Source organism: Gallus gallus, chromosome Z (assembly GCF_016699485.2).
Source record: "Gallus gallus isolate bGalGal1 chromosome Z, bGalGal1.mat.broiler.GRCg7b, whole genome shotgun sequence".
Lineage (NCBI taxonomy): Eukaryota > Metazoa > Chordata > Aves > Galliformes > Phasianidae > Gallus > Gallus gallus.
The window spans coordinates 63,252,233-63,274,101 of NC_052572.1; the positions used below are offsets into that span (position 1 = coordinate 63,252,233).

At 42.7% G+C, this 21,869-nt stretch overlaps 2 protein-coding genes across 6 annotated transcripts in view; one reads left to right on the forward strand and one right to left on the reverse strand.

Annotated features, from left to right (window-relative positions):
- Window positions 1-21,869, forward strand: part of HAPLN1 (hyaluronan and proteoglycan link protein 1) — a 103,506-nt gene that overhangs the window by 18,286 nt on the left and 63,351 nt on the right. For 4 of the 5 annotated variants that reach the window (XM_046905275.1, XM_015280598.4, XM_040655465.2 and 1 more), the window contains one exon: window positions 15,952-16,077. In XM_046905275.1, coding sequence (XP_046761231.1) covers window positions 15,978-16,077 — 100 coding nt within the window. In that variant the 5' untranslated portion in view covers window positions 15,952-15,977. Of the gene's footprint in view, window positions 1-14,540; window positions 14,676-15,951; window positions 16,078-21,869 lie in introns of those variants that run through there. The other variant, XM_025144694.3, reaches the window with a different exon arrangement.
- Window positions 18,553-20,807, reverse strand: LOC124417538. The gene is made up of 2 exons (XM_046905856.1): window positions 20,427-20,807; window positions 18,553-19,451 (listed from the first exon to the last, which is right to left on the reverse strand). The coding sequence occupies exons 1-2, from the start codon at window positions 20,796-20,798 to the stop codon at window positions 19,029-19,031; spliced, it is 795 nt and encodes a 264-aa protein (XP_046761812.1). The 5' UTR covers window positions 20,799-20,807; the 3' UTR covers window positions 18,553-19,028.

Below are 21,869 nucleotides of genomic sequence, written 5' to 3' on the forward strand. Positions count from 1 at the left end.
CAAAATGCATATAGGCATATAAACACATGTATAATATACGCAGGTTACTCCAAAAGTAATGCCTTCTATTTATTTCCATGGAAACTTCAACAAAGAGTACAATAACACAGTTTGGTTCAGCAAGCATTGGTCAGCGTCAGTGTGTGCCAGTTTCTCTGCATGGAGTTCAGTGACACACCTTTGCTTCAGATGCAATTTTTTGTAACTGGAAAATTCTTTGCACTTCCGTACCAGACGCCATTCTGTCAGACTGCCACTCTGCTGCCATCTGTCACTGGGCAAGAGAATATAACAGGATATTTGTGAGAGGGTTCAGTCTCTACTTTCGTGTGACAACATCTGCCTCTGAAGATTGTAACATGATTATATTGGCCTCTGCCAAGAAAATAAAATAGAAGGCCTTGCTTTTGGAGCGCCTCATATAGGTTGTAGATGCAGTTGCACTGAAGAAAGAAGATTCTGCTTTCTATATCAGTGTACTTTGGTCACCAAACTGCCATTAATTACACTTTTGGAGGCTTTTATTTTGCTTCTAAGCGTGCCTAGTTGGGACCGACATGAGCATTGATCTGCCTGTCTAGCTAAATCAACAAACCTTTTCTAGAGTAGATTAAATGCAATTAGGGATTAGCACAGCTCTCAGTCTCTTGCTGGGCAGCCCTCAGGCTGGGAGGTGGAGCTCTGCTGGGGTTAGTGTTTGGGGATCTTCACATGCATGGGTTTGGGTGTTTGAGGCTTTTTTTACCCCCCACTACGTGGCTCTTTAAGAACCCTTCCCTAGCAAAACAGCCTCACAAATGGTATTTGTACCGTCAGCCCTGACATCTGGATGTGAGTCTGTGCATTTGGCCTCTGAGAAAGAAATGAAACAGAGCTGACCCCACAAGTCAGGCGCTAATGGTATGTGAGAGACACTGCAGCAGGCTCCCGTGTCCTGTGAGCTCTGCAGTTTTTGAAGTTTGGAAAGTTTGTACAAGTCGCTGAGATGGACTGAGATGAAATCTGTGTAAAAAAGAGGCCGGAATCTTAGTTTATTTCAGAGTTTTTAGTTCACAATACAAAAGAGATGTTAAGGCCCTTGGAAGGATCCATAGAAGCGGACCAAAGCTGGTTAGCAGCCTAGTAGAACATGTGATAGAGAAATTACAATTATTCCATAGTACAGACTGCAGTATCTGAGAGGAGGCAAGTGCAGACTTTCCAGGGCAGCCCTTTGTAGATCCTCCTGTTTGCTTTTCTTCCCTGTGGCGCAAGGGAGGCAAACGGCAACGACCCTGCCATTAGCACACCAAAGGGAATAGCCATCCTTTTTAGGCAGCGTTGATCAGAAACGCTTTCAGCTGGGAATGGGTTGTTTTCAGTACTGTTCGGTTCTTCACTTCAGGCTACGGTTCTCACATCCGCATTTGCAATGAGTAGAGCTGCAGTGGAAATTTTCCTGTTGTCTTGGCAAGAGGTCTGTCACTGTACTCTCTAGGACAAATACCTGATATGAAAACATCAGTGAAGCTTTAACTGAAAGAAGAGCTTTAGAAGGGCTATAGTATGTCAGGGCTAACGTTAACCTTGCCTGGTGTCCAAGGATCATCTGCAGTAATTGCTTAGGAAATAATAGATATTAAAATAAATAAATAAATAAATAAAACAGCAGGAGTAATGCACTCCTTCTCTGGCTCACCTTTTCAACATCTCAGGTTGCACAAGTGTGAGATCTTAGTAGGAGATCCCTATCTGTAGCCTATCACTGTTCTTTCCATCCCTCAGGGTGTGAGAACCCACCTCGATAAGTGATGCTTCACTTGGAAGTGTGGATGCGGTTTGGGTAACACTGACTCGAGGGCGTTCTGAGCCTCTGCAAATGCGATTTGAGAGCTAGAGTTCACCGTTGTGGAACTGAAGCAGCCTGCATAATGCTGAGGACATTACAGGACAAATGAAAGCCCCGCTTTTTCTCTGGATGACTGTAGCAATGCTGACTCTTACAATTAACTCGGTTGAGTGGCGTTTGCAAAACATATCAGTCCTATCTGCTTGCCATTTATTTAAACTTCCTAACCTACTTTGGTATCTTTAAAACCCCCATTCAGCCTACTGGTAATGCCGATATTCTTCCTATTGGCTAAGAAAGAGTATTGCTTTGTCTGGCATAATCCAAATCAATACACTTTCTTTATTAGCAGTTTTCTAATTCAGAGATTGTCAAGAAAATCCATTATGGGGCCTTTTTTTTCCCATGAAATCCACACAGGTTTAATTTACCTGAGGAACTGACCAAAAAGCAGCATATACTGCCTGCACCCAAACTAAATGTCAGGACAGTGCAATTAAAAACTGCATTGATTTTATGAGATCTGTTTTATGTTATACTCCAATGAACTGAAATGCATCCTCGGGCTTTTTATTCCCTGTATCTCTGTGCGAACTAAATCATGTCTGCTCTATCTGTGGATTTCCACACACTCTTAGTATGTGCTTATGTGGTTACTTAATTTTGTAATGCAGGCTGCAGGTACCTCCCCGATATAGATTATTCAGTCACATCTTCTTTCATCTGAATATATCTGAAACTAAAATACGATGCACTTTGTTCTTGTAATAGATATGTGAAACTGCATACTCTGCAAGCTGTTTTGCTTACACAACTGAAGTGAATTTTATCTACCAGGATATGTTCTGCCTTATGATTCCATTAGACGGTTGCATATTGTTCAGTTAAATCTATGTTATGTCACTCTGAAAGTACTGTCTCCTTTTTTCCTTTTTTTTTTTTTCTTTTTCCCCATGGAAAATACAACAAAGAGCACAATGACACTACTTGTTAGAGCAAATTATCAGCTACAAAGCACTGTTTTTCAACGGTCACCACCATGAGCTGTGCATTTTCATCAGCAATGAACAAGAACCTGCATGCCATGGTCTTTAACAATCTGCACCACCAGAGGTGACCCACTGTCACTGTCACTTTGCTGAAATGCACCACCCACAGCCTCACTGTGCTCACATCCACTGGTTGATCTCCATAATGTTCAGCAGGGTCAGTGGGTGCCACTTTTTCTGCATGGAGGAATTCAGTGACACACCTTTGCTCCATATGCACTTCCATGTCAGACACTGCTTTGTCAGACTGCCTCTCTGTTTCTGTCTGTCACACAGCAACAAGATTTATATTTTACATTTTCTGATATTAACTCAGATGGTTATAACTAGTTCCTCATCAGAATATTAAACCAAGACTGTTCGGAGGAGCTCAGGAGTTCCTGGCTTGATTTTTTTTTTTTTTTTTTTTAATTTCCTATTGTGTTTTGATTCACAGTATGTATTGAAATTGTATTTGCTTCCTCAACTTAATATCCTGTGCCATTATTCTGAGTGGCCCAGAGTGGAAATGGAGCTGTTATTTCCCTTTATATTTACATCAGTGAAAATCTCAAAAGCATTGTAAAGAATTAGTGTGGAAAGGCTGCACTGCCCTCCACACCTTCAGAACAGAAGAAATGTCATCTTCACGTTCTTCATATAAACCTCACAGTGGACACAGCCAAACCTTCCATGTAACTGAGCACTGCAAAAGTCAGGCCATTAAGCCAGACACGTGTCCTCAGCTCATTTACAGATATTTAATGTTCTATATCAAGGCCAACAGCACTGTTAGATAAAGCACAGAGTCTACTTAAGAAGTTACTGGAGTGACATACCAGGTCTGACTATTAAAAGCTGTTTTGAGAAGTCTTTTGTAAGAAAGAAAAGGATGGGAAAGGCATTTTGCACTGAGAGCATGCTTATAGTTGAGTGTGGAATGTTAGAAGCTCTGCTTGAGTATCATGGATCATGTCTTTAATAATGCAGTCAGAAGAGTTTGGGCCTGCCACAAACAGAAAAAAACCCTTTTCTGCCTGTTATAGGATTATTATTAACATGCTATAGTTGAGGCCTTTGCAAAAACTTAGGGTTAGAAGTACAAAGGGATCACCCTGTACCATAACAATTCCTCTTTGGTCAGAGTTCCTCTTCATCCCAGGAAGTCATAGAATCACAGAACGGCTTCGGTTGGAAGGGACCTTAAAGCTTACTCAGCTCCTACCCCCTGCCATGGGCTGGTTGCTCCCCCCCAAGCTGAGGCTGCACAGGGTGCCATCCAACCCATACCTAAGCAACTCCAGGGATGGGGAGCCCACAGCTCTCGGGGGCAGATGTGCCAGAGCCTCACCACCCTCTGAATACAGTCCTCATAGAGCACACCAATTCCACCTTAAAGCTGGCTGCATTTCTTGCCTCGCCCCTGAGATAGGAAGGTCTTTAGGAAGACCATGAAAATTTTATATAGCATAACATTATTTATTTTCCAGTTTGAACTTATTTATGGCCCCACGTGTTCTGTTCCTAAATTATAGCTGAAATAATGTTCTTTTTCTTCTCTGGCATTTACCCTGTGATATATTTATAGGCAGCAATTATGTCTTTGCTCAGCTGTGTTTTGCCAGGCCAACAAGGACAAGCTCTTTTAGCCTCCTCCATAAAGTAGGTTTCCCTTTCCTTTGCTCACCCCAGTAAACCCTCGTCTCACCGTGCCCTGTATTAAGGCATTGCTAGTGGCTTGGAATTAAGAAGGAAATTGCCAGGGAGATGTTGATACAAAGTGCTTGCTCCAGCTCACTCTGCACTCTGTTGCCAAAACCGACAGTGTCAATCACGGCCCTTGAAAAGACCACCTAGAACAGCGTCACTCATGCATTATATCGGTGGGTACCCACTTGTGCCAGCTCCCTAAGTGAAATGCCCATGTAACCCGCGTCAGTTCTGGTGATGCCTTGTAGCAAGATTTCTAGATTTATCAAATGATTATTCTTTCTTCCCCACTCCAGTAAACTTTTCTAATTTTTTCCCAGGGCTGCCATAAGCTTACTTAGTTTGAAGTGCAGATCTGCAGTCACTGGCAGTATCTGCAAGCATTAGATAGACAGTCTGGAGCTTTGAGTATTCACTAATTTTTGGCATCTTTCTGACACCTGGCTGACAAATGATGTCTGTGCAAGTCTCTGTTATCATTGCTGTAAAACAGCAAAGAGAAATTTTTTAAAAAAGCAATTGCACTTCTTTGACTCAAAGAACAACTGTCAGATCATAATGTGAACTTGTGGTGCTCCCACTATTCCTCATCATTTTGTAAGCAAAAATATGAAAAGTGTTTGTGTAATAATGAAGCAACACTGCTTAGCAATGAGGTTAGAAAGTGTTGTCTTTATTTAAATATTGTCCCACAAACATCCACAAGCTTGAAAATGTTTATTGCCTGTTTTCCACTGAATTTAACCATCAGAAAGTTAACTAAATATTTGATTCTAGCTTTTCCAGCATTTCTCAATATTCTTAAAACCCCTCATTGTAAAAAAAATACTTAAGAAAGCAGCGGAAAGCTTGGTATAGGCAGACATCTGCATGTTTGTGTGTTTGTATGTCTGTGGTAAGCTATCATTTGCTGTTTAAGACTGTGAAAGTGTACAGTGTCTGGAAGTGGTTATGAAGAAGTCCTTTTCTGCTCTAAATATATCACTGCAGTAAGGTGTGAGGGTCCCTCTGAATGTCACTGGATTGTCTTTCACAGTGCCCTCTGAGCAGCAAAATGCTGTGACAGAGTGGGTGCAGACAAAGGATAGCCAGCTCCCCCACCACCTCATGCCCCTTGGTGTCTTTCCAGAGGGCTGGAGGGAGCAAAGATGAACTCCTGCTCCCCAGAGCTTGAACTTCTGCCCTAGCCTCTAGACCTTCATCCTCCATAGAATTACTGATCTCTGCAGATAGAATGTTTTGGCGTTGGTTGCTGATTAATTCAATTACATAAATGTTGAGAGAATCGTGCTTTTACAACTGATCCCCATATGTGTTTGATATGGCTGCATCCACTTCTATGCCTTTGTGACTGAATATCCAAAGGAAACTTGAGAATCCTTGCAGTGAGAAGCAGATGTTTGATGGAAACAGTGCTGTTATAAAATTAAATCATCTTCTTAGAAGCGGTGATTTGGTAGATACTTTTTCTAGCAATACATAACTGTTGCTTTCTGCAACAATGATGTTAGCCACCTGTGTTAGGCCTCTGCGCTCACTGACCAATAACCTGATCAGGGCCAAACTACTGCCGACGCACACCAATATGATGAGCAGCAAAATGGCGTCTATTCACTACTAAACACAGCTTAAATACATTTTTAACTACATAACCGTGCTGTCATGTCCCACCCTGATTGGTTCACACCAGATAACATTGTGCCTTATTTGGCCATTTCCACATTCTTTTCTCATCCTTCTTCTCCTGTTTTCTCTGCATCAAGATCAGCATGATAGCACTGTCTCTCTATGCTTAGGGAGAGGCCTGTCCTGTACATCCTGTACCCCCACAAGACGCCTACTACAACACATAACAGCAATGAAAAAAAGCATGCAGTGCATTGTATCGCTCTTACAATTTCTCTAGAAAAGTGGATGGCTCGTTAAAGTCATTCTGAAAGACTCTAAGTGCTGACAGCATGATTTTTGGACCACAGGAGAGAGGGGGGACAGGACCAAGTACTCACAGTCAGAGGGAGAAGGGGCCACTTTATGCTTTGCACCAGGATCCTTGCCAGAAATGGTGTGCTGCTGGTAATTCCGTACAGCGGGCTGGCACTGGGCCTGTGCTCATTAAGTCTGGAATTGCATCTGTTCTCTAATATAGCAGGATTCTTCAAGGATATGAAGGTGCCACTAATGTTTTTAATTTTAATGTGTCTGGGACAGTCAGATTAGCTGGGGAAAAAGAATGAGAACTTCATCAAATTAATTGTGGGACAGTCAGAATAGAGATGCACCTCCCGCAGGTAAAACAGATGGAATCTCACCTAGTTGCACATCTCAAGGTATTACCATTATCATGGTCTGATTCCTAGCTTTACCATTCCAGTAACTTTCATAATATTTCCTAAGTAAAAAGTTTAATCCTAAATTTTAAGATGTGATCAGATAATTCATCTTGAGTGATTTATAAAGAAGTGTGAGTGCGTCTAGGAAGCTTCTGTCTCCAAGAAACAGATTCTACGAGTAGGACGATCTTGTGCTTTTTCTAAGCTTCTCTTGAATTCATTCCTTTTTGCTACATTTGCAAGAAGGGAAATTTCTTATAAGAGGCTTGAGGTTTGTCTAGTTTTAATATGTAAAAGCAGTTTTTCTATGTAGTTTATACCCGTACTTGATGGAGACTGAACAAAAATTGGGTATTGCCAATAAATATCCTAGGTCTGCTCTAAAATACCAGCAGTTTTGAGGAGGTTGAGAGCACAAAAGTAGTCTCAGAGGAGATGTGGCATGAGTTGTAGAATGGATGAGCAAGCATTCACCACAGAAAACAATGAAATTAATCTAGTACTTTAGATAACTTGCTTTGTGTTATCCTAAGTCCTGCATCTGGCAGATCTTAGTGGTTAGGCAACAATTAGTACTGCTGCTTTGATGTATAATACTGTGAACATGACCAATGGGAACTAGAGTCCCAAAGCCTCCCTATTCAAGTGTCCTAGTCTAATCATAATTAGTTAAACTCTGCAATACCCATTTACTTGAATGCCTTTTCACACACACACACATGCAAAAACAAACAAACAAAAACAACAACAGCAACAAAAACAGCTATTTCTATCCAGAAAATTAAAATAACCCCATGTTCTGACAGACTATGTAGAAATGGTCCAAAACATTCAGTTTAAATCAGTTTAAATACCGCTGCAAGCTTAGATATGGAAAGGTAGCTAAAATTTTCAAAAACAAGAATTGAAGTAAATATTATTAATACTATCATATTAGCAATAATTATTATAAACAGATAAAAAGAATGGTTTGTAGGGACCTGTTTAATGATATTTCATGTATGAGATTTTCTTCAACGATCCAAAGGAGATAGACATCTAGTATTCACTAATCCTCTAGAGGAAGAGAGCACTAGAAACCTCAGTCATAAATCCAAGCACCCAAAAAAGTACTGGCAGAACTGGATGCATCAATATCATGAAGCTAGAGATGCAGAAAAAACTTCAGCAGAACTTCCCAATGCATGTGCAGTTGTAGAAGAGTCAAGAAAAGTCAGGGAGAGAGATCGAGTTCCCCTACTGACCTCCAGTGACCTCCATGCTTGCTAATGGCCAAAGGAGACATTTTGATCAAAAAGATGTTGGAATACAAGAACCCGTAAATGACTGATCAGAAGTGGTGTTCCCTGGGGGTTGCTATTGGAACCCATCCTGTTTAGTATCTTTACTGATGATCTGGATGAGGGGATTGAGTACACCCTCAGTAAGTTTCCAAATGACATCAAGTTGAGAGGAAGTGTTGATCTGCTCGAAGAGAGGAAGGTCCTACAGAAGGACCTGGACAGGCTGGACAGATGAGCTGAGGCCAATTGTATGAAGTTCAACAAGACCAATTGTTGGGTCTTGCACTTCCATCACAACAGCCCCATGCAGTGCTACAGGCTGGGGTGGAATGACTGGAAGACTGTGTGGAAGAAAAGGAGCTGGGTGTGTCGGTCAACACTCAGATGGACACGAGCCAGCAGTGTGTCCAAGAAGGCCTATGGCATCCTGGCTTGCATTAGAAATAGTGTGGTGAGCAAAACTAGGAAAGCGATCGCCCCTCTGTACTCAGCACAGGTAAGGTCATACCTCAAGTACTGTGTTCGGCTTTGGGTCCCTCACTACAAGAAAGACATGGAGGGCCTGAAGCATGTCCAGAGAAGGGCAGTGAACCTGTGAAGGGTCTGGACTGCAAGTCTTACAAGGAGCAGCTGACGAAACTGGGATTGTTTGGTGTGGAGAAGAGGCTCAGAGGATACCTCACCACTCCCGACAACTCTCTGAGAGGAGGCTGTGACAAGGTGGGGGTTGGCCTCTTCTCCCAGGGAAGAATGATAGGACTAGAGAGAATGGCCTTAAATTGTACCAGGGAAGGTTCAAATTATTCAGGAATAATTCAGGTACACAATATGCAGGATATTAGGAAGAATTTCTTCTCAGAAAAAGTGGTGAGGCACTGGAACAGGTTGCTCAGGGAAGTGGTGGAGTCACTGTCCCTGGAAGTGTTTAAGAAAAGGGTAGATATAGTAGTTAGGAACATGGTTTAATGGGCAATATTGGAGGTAGGAAGATGGATAGACTAGATGAACTTAGAGGTCTTTTCCAACCTTAATGATTCGATGATTCTGTGATTCAATCTAGATGGAGAGCCAGCTGCATTAGCTCAATTGCATACATTCTTTGAAAACCACTGGCATGTGGAGATTGCAAACAAGTGAATCCACCTTACAAAGGAAAAAGCAGAGTTCCTTTTCTATAGTGTTGCACTATGTTATCAAAAAACATGCTGTCACCCTTACTTCAAGTGAAAACATCCAGGATCCTGAATTTTTATATACTCCATAACAAAGAATGGTAAAAAAGCCTACTTGTAGTGAATGACCTGAATTCTGTAAATGATAGATGTTTGTTGTGGTGCATTTGCTTTATCCATTCTTGCATTAAGGCTAGAGTACCAAGTTTTCTAACTTCTGTTCTTAAGGCCAGACTGTGTGACCTTGGCTATATTGTGAATAATGTCCAAAGTGTTGTTACCATTGTTGTCCTGTGTCTCTGGAACACATTTCATTTGTAATACGTGAGAGACACTTCAAAGACTGCAAAGATGTTCTCTTTCTCCTTGCAAGCAATTTATCAGCATTCTTCCCAGGGAATTAATAGACTCTAGGGGATTCCAGATGTCTTTGAATGGTCATGCTGCTTTTTCCACTGAAATATTCTGCCTATGGTTAGGATAGTACTATGGTAACTTGTTACCCAGACATTGACCGTCTGGCGCTTTAGATGGCCCCTACTTATACAGTCTCGCATATTTCCCAATTGCTTTAACTAATGAAGTAGCATGGGAGGAGGTCAAGGAAATCTTGCTCTAAGTCATGATAATAGACTCTATAGTTGTTATCTTTCTCGTGCCATTAATTGTTGCTTCCCTTTGCCATTGCATCAGTGAAATTTCATTTGTGTGAGCAGCTTAAGTTGGAGAGCAGTCTACTGAATCCGTCTTGTCTTCATTCCATCAGCCTGAGGGGCTTTTTGTCCACGGAGAAACTTTCTTCTCAGTAAAATAATGAAAACTGAAATTGAGACAAAATAGAGTAGGGCCATACCAGGGCACGAAGTGGATTTTAATTTGACTTGTCTAGCTGAGGTCTCAAATCTGTAGCTGAGACCAAGTACTTTACCAACCTTTTAGAATGGAAGATCTTTCAACATTTTGAATACTTCCAAGAAGCTAGGTGCGCTTCAAGAGAAAGGCTGATGTTGCTCTTGCCTTCTTTAAATGCCCCCTTCTGGTACTAGGACATCTAAAAAAGAAGTATGTCCACGTTACCAGCGTGAGTCAGAATACCAATATTCCTTAAGCAGTCAACAGGGAGATGAGTACTGACTTTCTGAAGTGTTTTTTACGGTACCAAGTGGGAAGCTGTCTGGAGCAAAAGAAATTGGACTCATGTCCCTCTTGTAAGGAGCCTCTGAGACAGAGCTGCACTTTGGGCACTTTCATTCCTGAGAGCTGCATCTTAGGTTGAACGAATATGCATCTGTACCTTGTTACTGTGGCATCTGTACCTAAACAGACTCTTATTAGACTCCTCAGTCAAAAAGGCCACACATGGTGTGCCATTGACTTTAGATTGCAAGATTCGTGTGGACATTTCCCACCTCTCCAGGGAGGCTGCGCTACAGTTAGAGGAAATTGAAAATCAGAAGCGAGTAGGGTAAAGGCATCCCAAGTCAACAAAACACCTATCTGCTTTCCACTGACTACATCAACTAGACATAAGCTGACCAGAATAGTTGCTTGGACTCCTAACTAAAATGTAAACATTTTCCATATAGACGTACTGATTTATGTGTCCACTGTATGGAGCTGAATCTCATTCTTATGGCTTGACTCAGTTGCCTAAATGTAGGTATTGAATGTGTATGGAAGACATAAGCTTCAGGATACTTGAGCTGGTCATCTTAAACAACTAGTCTATTCCTTGTCAGCTAGATTGAGATATCAATCTTCCTGTTTTTAGGAAAAGCTATAGAGGAGACTAAGTACTGTCTAGATTGCTCTTCATCTTAGAAATAAGAGGTTTTCCGTTCTTGAAGCTGACATTCTTTCCCTGAAAATGCATACATATTATTTCATTAAAAAGGTACTTTTATAGTGGTTAGCAACAATTGCCAGATGGAACAGATCTCCACAAAGAAGGGACTTGCAATGGCTTATATTTTGCAGTAGGTTTGTGCATAGACGTGAATAGTCCACAGATTTGGGTCTATTTATTTCAACGCTAAATTATTTAGATGGATTTTACTAATTCTCTTAGCTGTTTTAGGTGTCATTGATTACTTGTACATTTGGTTGTTGGGTTTTGCTGTATTAAATACAGGAAAATCTATAGAAAGACAGAGTCTTTAATGAAGAAGGCCCATTTTTCACTATTCTGCCCTAGCAGTTTGGTTTTCTCTGTGTCCCTGTGCACTAGTGCCCCATTTCCTCCTTGTACAAGGTAACTCCTGTTAAATTCATCTCCTCCTAAACCTTCCTTGCACCATGAAGCTACATATGTGAGCAGCCGGCAGAATATGTTGCTGCAATACCCTTCTTGTGGCATAGTGAGTGAAACAAACCTTTACACACACACAGTGGATGCTCCAATGTTCTCTATCTTGAAAGCAGTTACAGTAGTAAAGAAGGAAGAAGTTTTTTATTAAAAACTGAAATTGATATGTGACATAATTTGCATTTGTTGCTGTTCTTCAGTGAGATGCTTACTGAAGGCATCCTGTTGATTTGCAGAGTGTTATATTAAAATATAAATATTGGTGCTTTTTCAGCTTTTAGATTTTCCAGTGATTGATGAATTATGGTTAAGTTTAACAAAATGATGGTTAATATCAGAGTTTCAAATTTTATCTAAGAATGAACAGGTTTAGAGAAATTTAAAGCTGACTATTTACCTGAGCCTTCAGATCCTCCTTTGCAAACTACTTGCAGTCTCTTGTATGCCTGTCTAGGGAGACAGCAAATTCTGTAAAATGCAGTAATTGAAACCACTGAAAACTTCTTGAATATAACTAATCATTACCAGTTTTTACTGATAACTCACTGACTGCCAGCCAAGATTTTATTAATTTCAATGCAAAAACATCCACACCTATCATTTTCCCCCAGAGGTCTTCTTAGGCTGCTGCAGAAATTGAATCTGACTGCTATTATTTTGCGTATAGCTGAGGATGTAAATTTATTTGGTGAATTTTTGGATAACATACCCAATCTAGAGGCCATATGCCTTGCCTGGTGATGTCACTGTGTATAGTGCTGGCTCCATGCCTCAGCTGCCATCAAACCAGGACGGTGGCACGAGGTAGGATGTTCCTGGCTGCAGGCACCCATTGCAAGTGGCAAAGAAGGGGCTGCCCGTGCTTAATGGAAAATTCAACACTAAGGAGAATCCTGCCCAGCTTGATGTTTGCCAGTGATCATCAAGTACAGAGCATTTGGTGTCTCTAGTGCAGATACGCAATGGATACATGTTCCAAAAGATGAGCTGAGCGTTTGCTCACTCATTATACAGTCTTGAAGGTCTTGCTGGTTTTTTTGCTGCACTCTGAGACAACTCATACAAAAGATGGAGACCAACTTTTAACACAATTTGATGGTGGCAGAACAAGGGAGGATGGTTTTAAACTTAAAAAAAAAAAAAAGGGGGGGGGGGGGGGGGGGGGGAGGGGGATTTAGATCAGATATAAGGAAGAAATTCTTTACTGAGAGGGTTGTGAGGCCCTGGCACAAGCTGCCCAGTGAAACTGTGGATGTCCCATCCCCAAGGTGCTCAAGCCCAGATTGGATGGGTCTCTGGGCAACCTGATCTGATGGGTAGCAACTATCCAATGGCTGGAGGGATGGAACTGGGCAGGCTTTAAGGTTCCTTTTAACTCAACTATTCTGTTCCATCATTTCAAGAGAGACATACCTGAGCAGTGCAGATAAGCTTGACCTAAGTCAAAGAAATTGTATGCATACTGGCTTTGTATGTGCTTCTCCACATTCAGTGAACACTTCAGGCTGCCACTTTTGTCTTGAGAGTTAGTTTGAAGCAGAAGCACACCCACTGTAAACTTTATCCTAATAGCTAAGGTACTAACATTTTGGGTTTATCCCTCCAAAAAATATGCCTACCTCTAACTCAGAAGTTGATCTTGTACCATACCCATGGCTGTGGCAGGTCCAAGTTGTGCCCAGGGAAGTTTAGGCTGGATATCAGGAAAAACTTCTTCACAGAAAGGGTTGTAAAGCACTGGAATAGGCTCCCCAGGGAGGTGGTTGAGTCACCATCCCTGGATGTGTTTAAAAACCGTTTGGATGTGGTGCTGAGGGACATGATTTAGCGGAGGGTTGTTAGAGTTGGGGTAGTGTGGTTTGATCGTGGTTGGACTCAGTGATCTTTAAGGTCTTTTGCAACCCAAGCTATTCTATGATTCTATGATCTGTATCCATAAAGTTGAAGAAAATGAAGAACAAATTTTATGAGTCCAGCGTCACTCTGCCTCTCATCCTGCTTGTGTGACGTGGTTACAGAATAATTGAGCACAGAGTAAAGTTTGCCTCTATCTGAAGGAAATTAAATATCTCTGAAACATCTTTGTGCATGGCAGCTTCAGTGCAAAACACTAACCCTGTCCATCTGATGGCCATCACCCCACAGAAATAGTTGCTAAGAGGAGGGTTTTTCTCCATGACATTACTGTGACCTTGACAAAGGAAGGAGCTGTGTGTGGGGTGCTCTGCTTGTGTACCTAGAAGGTAAAGCTTCCTTGTTCCAACATGGAACTCTAGTCCCTGTACTTGCACAGCGTGGGGGAGATGGGAATGCCGTCCCCCAGTGGAGTAGTGCTCCTAGTTGTCTGGCTAATGCGGCTGTTTTGTTTCACCGGTGACAGAGAAAAGAGCAGGTTTGTGTCAGGGGGGTTGTGCAAAGCTCTAATGACAAGTGGTTGAGAAACTCACAAGCAGGTCTGCAGAGTCCCTGTGGAGTCTCGGGGCTTTTGCATCTCCAAGGCACAGACTGTGGTGGGAACACCCCCGCAGGCTTTGTGTGGGCTCTTTAAAATCAAAGCTTCATTGTTATCCAGACTTTCTAAATCAACAAAACTCTCAACCAACCAATGAGAAAGAATTGTCAGTTGTTTGCTAGCAGCCAAAGATAAGCAGATAAAAATACTCCAGACAGGCAGCATTTTTCCCTCTCAGAGTAAATACGCCTGGTCCGGGATGCGTGAGGGGAGAACAGTGCGTTTTCACACTGCTTTCCGCACGTGACCTCCCTAGTCTGCCCAGGCTCAGGCTGATGTGCTCTAGGGGGAGCCACATCTGCCCTTGCTCTCCGAAATGGAGGTCATCAGTCTGCCAGGCTTTCCAGGAAAGAGGGAGTGGCCACAGAGCGTGGAGTCACAGAGCGTGGACCACCTGGAAAGCAGCATGCAGCTGTCACTTGTCCTACCTTTGGGCACTCTGCAGTGAGGGATGCTGAACAGGCTTTGAGCTCGCACCCGAACTCGCTTGAAGGAATGGAAGGGCAGGCAAGTAACATGCATGTGCTGCTATAAAAGAAGGCAATAGCATTTCTGTATTTTTGTCAGATAGTTCTGATATTTGGATCCAGATTTGAGATGTATAGGTGCCTGAGTCTGCTTAGAGACAGGGGCTGCTTGGAAAGCTCAGCTGGTGACCCAGGTTCTGACCAAGAGCACCCTGCAGCTCTGGTGTGCTTCTAGCTCTGGGAAAGACACAAGAAAAAAGATTACACTTCTCCCTGCACTAGAGAGAAAGCCTATGAATAATGCTGTCTCTAGTTGAAGACTGAAAAAAAAAAAAAAAAAAAAAAAATCCTAGACTTGAAAAGCGAAGTTGGGAAATAAATATCTTTTATTTCAAGAAATGAGGGTCATTAAAATTATAGCTATAAAACACAGATCAGCCTGAGCCCTCTATATAAAACTTCGTGTATTTTATGCCTCCTTTTCTATTTCAGGTCTTCATTTGCCTAATTACTACTCAGAGTCTGGCAGAGAATTTCCCTGCAGCGCTCAGCTCTGCTGACTGCAGAGACCCTACCTGGCACACTCAGTTAGTGCGTCAGCATTCTAGGTGGAAATGAATGAAAAATCAATCAGGGCAGCTGCAGTGGTAGCATATACAACTGTAACCTACTTTGTGCATGGTTTTGTTGTGTTTTTAGGCATCTTTTAACATGATAAGTGGATCCAGAACAAAATTTTTAATCAGTTGCAGAAATAATCTGCCATCTTTATTGCTTGGCTTAAGCAAACTTGCCACCTTTTCTGCTAAGTTAACTTGCAGCTTTGTCTGAAATGCCAGAACCTATGAGGAGAAGGTTTTTGCCTTAAAAATCTATCACCAGCAGATTGCATCATACCACAAATATAGACTTAACGATTGACTTAGCTTTAGTTGTTTTAACTGCGTTTGTTGACCAGATCTGGAGTGGGTCTGGAAATGCAAAAGTGCACTAGAATGTTTTTTGAAACACTGCTGTGGCTTACATAGGGTCTTGCAAGGAATTTGTTTTATGGCTGTGTGTGAATGCTTTTATTCTTTCATGCTGTATTTTTGCGCAGCTTTTTCTATTGCAAGTTTCATTTAATGAAAGTCCGTGGTAAAAAGGTCCAACCTTCATGCCTAAAAAATTTCTACCTATTGTCACACCTTCATCTCAGGGGGTAAAATATATTCCAGATCCCTTTAAAGATCATTGCTGTAACAAGTTGTGCAGAGGAATTCCATAAAGGGTTCCAAAAAATTGATGAGCCTTTCTGTTATGTGATGCCCTTACAGTGAAGAAGATTCTTGTGACTGTGAAGATGACAAGTCTACTCTTTCTGGTGCTGATTTCTGTCTGCTGGGCAGAACCTCATCCTGACAACTCAAGCCTGGAGCATGAGAGGATTATTCACATCCAAGGTAAGGAAATACATTAGAAAACGCCTTTATCTTGGGGAGACAGAGTGATATGCCTAGTGATCCTCTATTTTGCTGCATGTTTTTAAAATACTGCTACTGTTGACCAGACCCTTTCTTTTCTGGTTTAGTTTTACTCATAAGGCAGGTAAAAAAACAAACAAACAAACAAAAAGTTACACTGTTTTATAGCACTTAGTCACAATGATGTAAAGACTACTGAGTTAAGGACAGCCTGCTTTAAGATAGGGAAATAAAGCATGCACCCTAAAGTCATACCTGCAAATGGGCTGAAATATCTTTAGCTTATTGTGGAATGTGTTTGATTTCAAGAAGACTGTCATGTATAATACTCCATAGAAAATTTTTGCTGTTTATTATTTTAAAAGGTTTAGCACATCTGAGATCATAACCGGGAAATTTAAACATCAGGAAAAATAAAAATAGCTTACCCAGAAAAAAACGTGTATTTCTTCATCCCTTTAATTCACACCAAGTGTTATACTTCTCTTCTGTGTAATCCTGCTGAGTTCATGCTTGAATCCTACAGCTTATAGCTGTAGCAAGATTTGAGTCTGCAGTACAATGCAGCTGTTTTCTCAGTATCAGCTTCAGTCACTGAGGGTCATCCTGTGTAAGAAAAGCACAGAGATTTATGCAGTAAGGACATGCAGAACTAGGAAGAAGACAGGAATTTTCCTGCCTTCATCTGTATGTTCACTGAGAGTGAAATTAATATTGCAAAATTACAAAACATGGCACAACTTCCCCACCCCCGACCCCAAGTTTGATTCCTTTCTCATAACAGCTGGCAAGTTGTTTTATTTGAGCTTCTATGTCAGTATGAATTACCAAGTTAGAGCAAATACTAAGGAAACCTGAACGTTTAGTAGTTCCCTGTAAAGTCACAGAAGTCAGAGGCACCCCACACTTAGTAAAACAGGCTGTCAAGGTCAAATCAAGAATAAAAGATTGCTGTTTTTACTCTAAGGAAGCTCACAACACAAAGGTCAAATAATGTGTACATCAAAAGGAAGAGATATCACCACTGTGAGATCATGAATGTTTCCCAGGGTAAACTTCAAATTTGCCACCTACGTCTAATAAATATACCGTTTGTCTTTCCATGTACAATGAAGGTTTTGTGGTTGGTTTTTTTTTTTTTTTTTTTTTTTTATCTCTGAAATCCACTTACCATTTTGGAAGAATACATTGTTGGAAATAATTAAACCAAATAATTTCCCTTAATCTCTTTCTGTCAAACTTGCTTAGTCAGCAGTTTATTTTAGTTTAATTTTCAAGTCATACATGTTTCTTAATGCTAGTCCTTCAGGGTGTGGACTGCACAGGCTGTAAAGCGTTAAACAGTTCACAGATGCAAAAAGTTTCAGGATGGACCATTCTCCCTATCCTGAAAGCTCAACTCTTCTGAGCCTCAAGAGTGTTTGCCTTCAAGGAAAGCTGCATTAAAATCAAGCTCTGTTATGAGCATTGCTGATCAGCTGATTTTATGCTCTGAAATACAAAGGCCAAAAGGAATTAAACTGTTCAGAACTTGATATTTTACTACTAAACTTTTTTTCAATCCTCTCTGCACTGTGGAATCACATCTGACTTGAGACTCCACGCTGGTCAGTGCTGCATTAACATGCGCGCTGATCTACACCTGGAAATAAGCTGCAGATCAGGGAAATCTGTGGAACACATGTGTTTCAGATTCAAACAAAGGGCGTTTGATATTACATTAAGGAGTGTAATGTTCAGTAGGTGAAATCCAAGAGATCCTGATCTAAACTCTTCCTGGACTGCCTGTGTTGGAATGCTTTGGAATGACAAAAGGTGCAGAAAAATGTTCTGTAGTCTAAGTACATAGAACAGAAAGGGATCTCCTGAGGCAGTGAACTAAAACATCTCCTATTCTCTCTCTTTTTTTTTTTTTATATCGTATGACATCCCATAAACTATCATTTTTTAAGCAAGCTAGGTTTCAAATCTTACTACCACAAGGCAGTTTTAGATCCTATTCTGACATGAAAAACATTCTTCCAATTTCTGTGTGCTTGCTTACAGTCACTGAAGAGTCTTATGCTTCTCCTAATATGGTTCTTTGCCTGCAAATAATTATTTTTAGTCTTTGATATTCACTTTATGACATTAACGAGATACTGTTGTGTCTCCTCACAGCTATCAGAGTGAATAAGCTTTTTCAGACCCTTCCCTAAGTGTATAACCTCCAGTTGCCCAATAATTTTAGCTGTTCATCTAAATACTTGTTTGTATTCAAATGTCTAGAGTGTGCCCAGCCAGGATTTCATTCCAGATAAGATGTTAGGCTAGCAGTTGTATTTCTACTTACTTGCTAAACATCCTTTATTGTTGCTTTCAGCAACAACGATGTTAGCCACCTGTGTTAGGCCTCTGCATGCACTGACCAACAGCCTGATCAGGGCCAAATGACTGCAGACACACACCAATATGATGAGCAGCAAAATGGCGTTTATTCACTACTAAACACAGATTATATACATTTTTACCTACAAAACCGTGCTGTCATGTCCCACTCTGATTGGTTCACACCAGATAACATTGTGCCTTATTTGGCCATTTCCACATTCTTTTCTCATCCTTCTTCTTCTCCTGTTTTCTCTGCATCAAGGTCAGCACGATAGCACTGTCTCTCTATGCTTAGGGAGAGGCCTATCCCGTACATCCCGTAGCCCCGCAAGACGCCTACTACAACATCTCCCCCTCCCTAAGCTCAATACTACTTATACACATGCCTAACCCGTACATCGCGAAGCAGCGCAAAACGCCTAATCCTAAATATATTTCAGCACACTATTCCTACTACTTTTCTACAATTCTTAAGCAATCATCAGAGCAACAGGGAATCCTTTCCCGTGCTCGGCCAAGCCTTGCCCCGTTACAGCATGAACGCAACAACCTAAGCCCCTCTATAATTTTTCATGCAATCTATGATACTCAATTTGATAGTCAAAGGTCTTGTCCATCATTCGTTGAAGGCAGTTCTGCAAGCATCCTACAAAGCATGGAAGACAGATTAGAATACACACAAAGATCGCAAATCCTTCTGCGAGAGCTTTAAGCAATTGCTTTAACCATGAACCCACTCCCCCAAACAGTCTGCTCAGCCAGTTTCCGAAAGGATCACTTTCTTCTTTAATCTTCTGCGTATGTTCTTGCATCCATTGTAGTTGTTTGCGACACGCTGTAATCGCCAGGGACACCATAAACATCAGCAACATCGGAAGTGTCAGCGTTGCAGGTGTAGTGCTCCTCTTGATGAGTGGTTCTCGATCCCGTCGTCTGTCCCTCAGTTGTTCTGGAGTTGGCTTCGGTTTGCCAACGAAGAATTTCTGTAGAAAATTCGCACCTAGACTCAGTTTTTGCAGATATGTTACTTATATCTGGTATTAATTTTCGCGATGGTACCCACAGAATTTTTCCCAGATTCATGATGTTTGACTGCCACATACCCGACTACGGATACCCTTTAGCAAGCCCTTCCTGTGATCAGGAGGCCCTGACTGACCTCCCCCAGAGGGGCATTGTGCTCTAACGTGGCCATACTGGACGCATCAGAAACACAGCCCTTGCTGCTGCAGCGATCTTTGCTGTCGCGGGCCAACAGCTACGACAGTAGCTGTGGCTAGCCCTTCATTAGTTAAATGAGCCACCTTGAGCTTATCTAAGACATACTGAATAATTTCTCCCGGGATATTAAGCGTACTTGGGCCGGCTCATAGCAATGCCTTAGCATTGTCATGCGATTTCTGCTGCAGGCAGTCAATGATCAGTGGCCCTTGGGTCGGTTCCAGGAGATCAGACCCCTCTGCAGCAGCTGAAAGCCTGTCTGCAAAGCATTGAAAGGATTCATTCGGGCCCTGGGTAATATCTGTGCACGGAGCAGGTGGTTCAGCCTTATGCACAAGTTTATTAAACGCTGCCACCATTGCATCTGTGGCTGCTACTAGCTCCCCTGGCCTTAGTTTCGCTAGCTGGCCCTGGGGCGAAGCCACTCCCACGGCCTTCCCTGAAAGCCGCTGTATGCCGGTCCCATGCAGGGAGCAGCCCAGGCCGACCCCTGCCGCCCCGGCACGACCCCCCAACTCGGCCATCCAGTCCGTCTCCCATAACATAAACTGGACCAGCCTGAGCAGCATACGCATTAGGTTTGTGATGTCATGGGGGAGGAGAGGCCCCAGTGCAGCCAAAGTCTGTAGTGCATTTAATGTCAGAGGCGATTTCAGGCCTCTTTTATCCATAAATTCCACCAGGCGCGTAACACCCCCGGGGTCAGGCGGCACCCATTCGGGACCACGATCATTCACAATCATGGGGAATGCCTCTGGAACTATACCCTTCCCCCTGCACTCAAAGCCAGTCCCTTCTTTCTCCTCTACACTATCACTCGCACTACCGCCCCTGGGAGTGACCAGAGACGGTAGGCTATGCCCCCTGTCCGCATTGGACGGACCTTTTGTCTGGTCCCTCCCCATGTGGGCACTAAGTTGATCCTGCCCATGTAGATCACAGCTTCCTCCGCCCCCTTGAGTCAGGTAACACTGACGTAATTCTGATAAAGGATACAACGTTCCGCCTGAGGGGTTCGGATACAGGGGAGGGGGACGAGACAACGGACATCCACTCTCTTGTTGTTTGTCTTCTTTTGAACTGAGCGCGGTCGGCTCAGCTGGCGCCATCTTGCCAACGGTCATTGGCGGCTCCGTCTCCTCTAGGCCCCTGCAAGAAACTGCTCCCGAGCCGCCATCGGACCCCACCGGGTCCGGTGTCTCGCCTCCATCGCCGAGACCCAAAAGCTATCGAGCCTCTGCCAATACCTTTCCCTCTACTCTGGCTGCTTTCAACGCCCCCAGTACCAGACCCCAAGTTTTTAACTCCGACCTGCCCTCCTGAGCACTCATAATATGTTGCGCGAACTCAGAGGTGAGATCATCCCACCTCCGGTGATCAAGGATCTCGTGGGGAGCTTTAACCTCCCCCTCCCGCTCTAACCGGGAAATAAATGCGTGGATATCCTTCTTAGAAGGAGCATACTTGCCAAAGTAATCTTCACAAAGCTGAAGCAGTACCTTAAGAACATGTTCCATAGTCAGTTCCCCGCTGTCACCTCGGGTCTCTGTGGGTGTCCCATCTTCCCCCCGGGCCCCACCGCAACACAGATTCTACTTGCTGGCCAGCACTATCATCATCACCACGATCTTCTGCAGGGCATCACCCCAATCTGCAGGCTACACTTGCAATCAATACCGCCGTCACCTTTGTCTTCTGCAGGGCTCCCCGCCGCTGCAGGCTAATCAGACTTCAATACCGCCGTCACCTTGGTCTTCTGCAGGGCTCCCCGCCACTGCAGGCTAATCAGGCTGTCGTCACCCCAGCTCTCGTATTCATGCAAAGGGCATCAGACACAGTCTGCTCCTCAGACTGGGCACCATTTGTTGGTTTCAGCAACAATGATGTTAGCCACCTGTGTTAGGCCTCTGCACGCACTGACCAACAGCCTGATCAGGGCCAAATGACTGCAGACACACACCAATATGATGAGCAGCAAAATGGCGTTTATTCACTACTAAACACAGATTATATACATTTTTACCTACAAAACCATGCTGTCATGTCCCACTCTGATTGGTTCACACCAGATAACACTGTGCCTTATTTGGCCATTTCCACATTCTTTTCTCATCCTTCTTCTTCTCCTGTTTTCTCTGCATCAAGGTCAGCACGATAGCACTGTCTCTCTATGCTTAGGG